Source organism: Apium graveolens, chromosome 4, assembly GCF_009905375.1.
Source record: "Apium graveolens cultivar Ventura chromosome 4, ASM990537v1, whole genome shotgun sequence".
In the NCBI taxonomy this organism is placed as follows: Eukaryota; Viridiplantae; Streptophyta; class Magnoliopsida; order Apiales; family Apiaceae; genus Apium; species Apium graveolens.
Window position 1 is genome coordinate 256,565,046 of NC_133650.1, and position 5,481 is coordinate 256,570,526.

Genomic DNA, 5,481 nt, shown 5'->3' on the forward strand with positions numbered 1-5,481 from the left:
GGATCACTACCCCTTGCCAAGCATTAACCAGCTGAAAGATGCCACCGCCGGCCACCAAGTTCTTAGTTTCCTCGACGCTTTCTCGGGATACCATCGGATAGTGATGAATACGGCAGACATCCCGAAGACAGCCTTTATTACACCAAAGGGAACTTATGCTTACATCAAAATGCCGTTCGGACTTAAAAATGCGGGGGCAACCTTTCAACGTATGGTGAACAAAGTCTTCAAAGAAAAATCAACCGTAACATGGAATGTTATGTTGATGACATGATTGTAAAATCACTTTTTCTGGATCATGCCGAAGACCTCCGAGAATGTTTTAAAACATTGAGAAAGAATAATATGAAGATCAACCCAAAAAAGTGCATGTTTGGAGTTGCCAGCGGAAAGTTCCTGGGTTATCTGGTACGTGAAAGGGGCATAAAAGCCTACCCAGAGAAGATAAAGGAAGTAATATAAATGGAGCATCTGAAGTGCATTAGAGACATTCAAAAGCTAACAGGCCGACTGGCGGCACTCCACGGCTTCATATCAAGGTCAGCCGAAAAGGCATTGCCCTTCTTTGCTGTGTTGAAAGGTTCGAAAGCTTAAGAGTGGGGGCCCGAATGCCAAGAGGCTTTTGAGCATGTCAAAGACTATTTGAATAAGGCCCCCTGCTGATGAGGTCGAATCCAAAAGAAACGCTTCAACTCTACTTCTCCGTGTCAGACCGAACTCAGGGAGCAGTGCTCGTGAAAGAACACGAGGGCAACCAACACCCAGTCTTTTATGTGTCTCACATGCTAAAGGATGCCAAAACCAGGTACCCAGCGCTGAGAAGTTCGCATACGGGTTGGTCATGGCTACCCAAAAATTGCGCCACTACTTTCAAGGGAGAATATTGCAGATAGTGACCGATCAACCACTCAAGAAAATTCTGACAAGACCCGAAGCCTCAGGGAGAGTGGTCTCCTGGTCAATCGAGCTAGGAGAATATGATTTAGAGTACACTCTGAGAACGTCCATAAAATCCCTGGCACTAGCCGATTTCATGGTAGATTACACTTTCTCGGAGCAAAAGGACCTGATGCCCGAAGAGCAGTTGATGCGGCAGCCGGGAAGGTGGAAACGTTTCCTCGACGGGTCAGTAGCTGGATTGAAATGTGAGGCAGGCCTTATCTTATCGTGCCCCGATGGATTTAAGATCTTTCAAGCCATTCGGTTTGCTTTCCCCCTCACCAATAACGAAATTGAATATAAAGCCTTGTTGGATGGATTAAGCATGGCGAAGAGCCTCGAAGTAAAACATTTATGGGTGTTCAGTGATTCTATGTTGGTGGTGAAATATTTCTCGGGAGAATACGAACAAAGGGAGCCGAGAACTCGAGCATATACCGTCAAAGTAAAGGAACTATCTCTGTCTTTCCAGTCATTTGAACTAAGCCAAATCACCAGGGAAAATAACAGCAGAGCAGACGCTCTATCCCGTCTGGCATCGGCAGAGACACAAAGTCTCACGGGGTCCATTTATTTGAATAAAGTGACGTCCTCTTCGATCGATAAGAAATAGTGCATGGAAATGCACTAAGTGATAACGTGGATGATGCCGATTTTGGCCTTCTTAAAAAGGGAACATTGCCCCTCGGTAAGAAAGAGGCGCAGAAAGTCAGATACAAAGCAGCCAGCTACACCATCATAAATGAAAGACTTTACAGGAGGTCGGCCTCATCGCCGCTTCTCCAATGTCTAGTTATGGAAGAGCAGAAACTTGCTCGAGAGACGGTCCATGAGAGCATCTGCAAAGAACACCTCGCGGGAAGGGCTTTGTCCTTCAAAATCCTCCGACAAGGTTTCTACTGGCCCACACTGACGGATGATGCACACTAGTACTGTTAGGTCTCACATACTTAGAAGGGGGTTGAATACAGTGTTTATCACAATCAAATCGAATATAATAACACAAGTAACAGAAAACAAATTTTATTCAACACAATAAACTCTGTCACAATATGGAACTGTCCTCTCTCAGTGATGAACAAATTATCACGAAAGCTGCTAGGGTTATAATGAATAATAACTTCGATTATGATAACACATATAGTATAAACCCTATGTCTGTGTTTATATATCACACAGTTACAAGATAAATTCTAATTGAAAAGGAATATAATTCTGCTTCCTAAAATATATCAACTAGTTATCTTTTCTTCCAAGTATTCTATTCTTCATAGAACTCCTTCTTCATGCATATCTTTTCTTGCATTTTTCTTGATCTTCTTTCCTTTCAATCAGCCGCCTTCCTTATTTGAATGTCTCCTTTAGTCCTGATATTATCTCCTGATAAATATCTCCTGATAACTTAAGTTCTGACAACTTAAGTTCTGATATCTTAAGTCATGACTCCAGTATAATTATTGATTTCCAGTTAAGTACTGATTTGTCCTGTTAAGTAAGATCTGAAAACTAAACACAAATCATATTAGACATGACATTATCAATAAAAACAAGGATTTTGTGGCCTATATCTAACAGATTGACTCTTAACTCCTGACTTTGAAGGTAAGGAGTTTATGTTCTTATTTTTCCTGCAAAAAGAAGCCAGATGGTTAGAATTTCCACAGTTATAACATTTCTTTCTAGGAGCATTAGGAACAGGCTTATAATCATTACTTTTATTCACACCTTCCTTTCCATTCCTATTTTTCCTAGGGATCTTTACCTTGTTTACATTCTTAACATCTTTCAGCTTATGCTTAAGCTGCTTATTTGTCATTAAGCAAATGTTAACTTCAGTTGGCTTATCCTGTTTTGGTTTGTCAGAAGTTAATTTTTCTTTAACTTCTAATTTATCAATATCAGACTTTACAGCTACAAACTTAACAAGATTTACCTTTGGCTTTTATTTAACAACTATAAGCTCAATTTCTAGAGTTCCCTTATCATTTTTATTATCTCCATAACCTAAGCCTTCTTTCCGGTTTCCACTACTTAACAAACTCTGAGTTGTTCTTCCAGAGTTAGTCCAAATCCTGATAATCTCTCTTTCCTTTTCTAACTCAGTTTTTAGAGATTCATTCATTTTAAGTACGTCATCCTTAACATAAAAAGCATCATCTCTATCTTTCTGAGTTTGATGGAACATGACTAACTCTTTTTTTAAATAATCATTCCTCTTCTTATAAGCAAGATTTTCAGAAGTTAATCTTTCACATGTTAAAGTTTGATCTCTATAACTAATGAACATGGTTTTAAGATATCTTCTCAACTCAGTAATATCATCAGTATGAAAGGCATAAGTAGTTTGAGGTACCTTTAACTCAGCAGCATCAGAACTACTATCAGCATTTGCCATCAAGACATAGTTCACCTCACTTTCAGAATCTGAAGTGTATGTCCAGCTTTTCTTCTTTGTGACAAGAGCCTTGCCTTTGTCACTCTTCACTTTCTTGCAATCAGGAGATATGTGGCATTTATCACCACAGTTGTAGCATTTGACATTTGAGTAATCTCCTCTGTCAGACTTTCCTCCTTTGCCTTCAGATTTTCTGAAACTCTTCTTATCAGAACTTGCACCTTTCCTGGAAAATTTCTTTCCCTTTCTGAATTTCCTGTATGCAATCCTTGTGATTCCTTTCACCATAAGAGCACACAGCTTCATCATCTCTTCATCAGCATCCATCTCAGGTAAGCTTTCAGTTTCTGAGTCATCATCACTATCAGAACTTGATAACTTAGTATCAGACTTTGTGATGAGAGCTTTTCCTTTGCCTTTTCTTGAGGCAGCTGCTTTGAGGGATTCCTCCTCATCCTTTAGAGCAACTATCCTTGACTTTCTTCCATTCCTCTTGCTTCTTTGTTCCATCTCAAGTTTATGAGTCTTGAGCATCCCATAAATTTCTTCAAGAGTTGTTTCTTCAAGATTATAGTTGTCTCTTATAGTGGTGGCCTTCAAATCCCAACTTTCAGGAAGAGCTAACAAGAATTTAAGATTTGAATCTTCAAGATCATATTCCTTGTCAACTAGTGACAAATCATTCAAGAGTTTGACAAATCTGTCATATAAACCAGTCAATGACTCATCAGGTTTTGAGTCAAAGTGCTCATACTCTTGAGTGAGTATAGTCTTCCTGTTCTTCTTAATTGAATCAGTTCCCTGGCATCTTATCTCCAAGGCATCACATATCTCCTTTACAGTCTTGCAGTTAATTACCCTATTTGACATGACATTATCAATGGCACTATGCAGCAAGTGTCATACCTTAGCATCCTTACCAATCGATGAGATATCTTCAGCAGTGTAATCACTCTTCTCATTTGGTACAGACTTTGCTGGTTCACCTGCAACTACAACAGAGAGCTTGGTTGGCTTGTGTGGTCCTTCATTGATTCTGTCAAGGTATTCTGGATCTGTAGCTTCCAGAAACATGGACATCCTCACCTTCCATATGGGATATTCAGATGGTTTCAGTATGAGAACTCTAATAGTCTCATATCGATTATGGATTTGAGTCTTTGGAGGTTCTTCAGTTTTGGTGGGCTTGGTTGGAGTTTCTTCTTCTTTAGACATGATTGTTTTTTGATCTTAAACTGTTTGTGTGTTAACAGATCTGCTCTGATACCACTTGTTAGGTCTCACACACTGTAGAAGGGGTTGAATATAGTATTTATCACAATCAAATTGAATATAAGAACACAAGTAACAGAAAATAGATTTTATTCAAAACAATAAACTTTGTTACAATATGGAACTGTCCTATCTCAGTGATGAACAAATTATCACGAGAGCTGCTAGGGTTACAATGAATAATAACTTCGATTATGATAACACATATAGTGTAAACCCTATGTCTGTGTTTATATACTAAGTTACAAGATAAATTCTAATTAATATGGAATATAATTATGCTTCCTAAAATATATCAACTAGTTATCTTTTCTTCCAAGTATTATATTCTTCATAGAATTCCTTCTTCATGCATATCTCTTCTTGCGTTTGTCTTGATCTTCTTTCCTTTCAATCAGCCGCCTTCCTTATCTGAATGTCTCCTTAAGTCCTGATATTATCTCCTGATAAATATCTCCTGATAACTTAAGCTCTGAAAACTTAAGTTCTGATATCTTAAGTCCTGACTCTAGTATAAGTACTGATTTCCGGTTAAGTACTGATTTGTCATGTTAAGTAAGATTTGAAAACTAAACACAAATCATATTAGACATGACATTATTAAATATATCTAACAAGTACGTAAAGAAATGCAGGCAATGTTAGTTGTTCAGCCTAATTCCGAAGCAACCCTCAGAGGAGATGACTCCAGTGTTGATCTCCATCCCCTTTGCCATGTAGGCGGTAGACATTGTTGGAATCTTGCCGACTAGTACCAAACTGGCAAAGTACTGCATAGTCGCCATCAATTATATGACTAAATGGGTGAAAGCTCGACCCCTGGATCAAGTCATACTGAGGTTTGGAATCCCCAAAGTATGTGTGTCTGAAAATGG

The 5,481-nt window shown here is 38.7% G+C and overlaps 1 protein-coding gene across 1 annotated transcript; it reads left to right on the plus strand.

The window, feature by feature from the left end:
- The first annotated feature begins 249 nt into the window (after positions 1–249).
- On the plus strand, positions 250–1,869 carry LOC141719534 (uncharacterized). Its single transcript, XM_074521913.1, has 3 exons — positions 250–408; positions 806–1,493; positions 1,547–1,869. Exons 1-3 carry the CDS (start codon positions 250–252, stop codon positions 1,867–1,869), a joined length of 1,170 nt encoding a protein of 389 aa, XP_074378014.1.
- Positions 1,870–5,481: the final 3,612 nt, after the last annotated feature.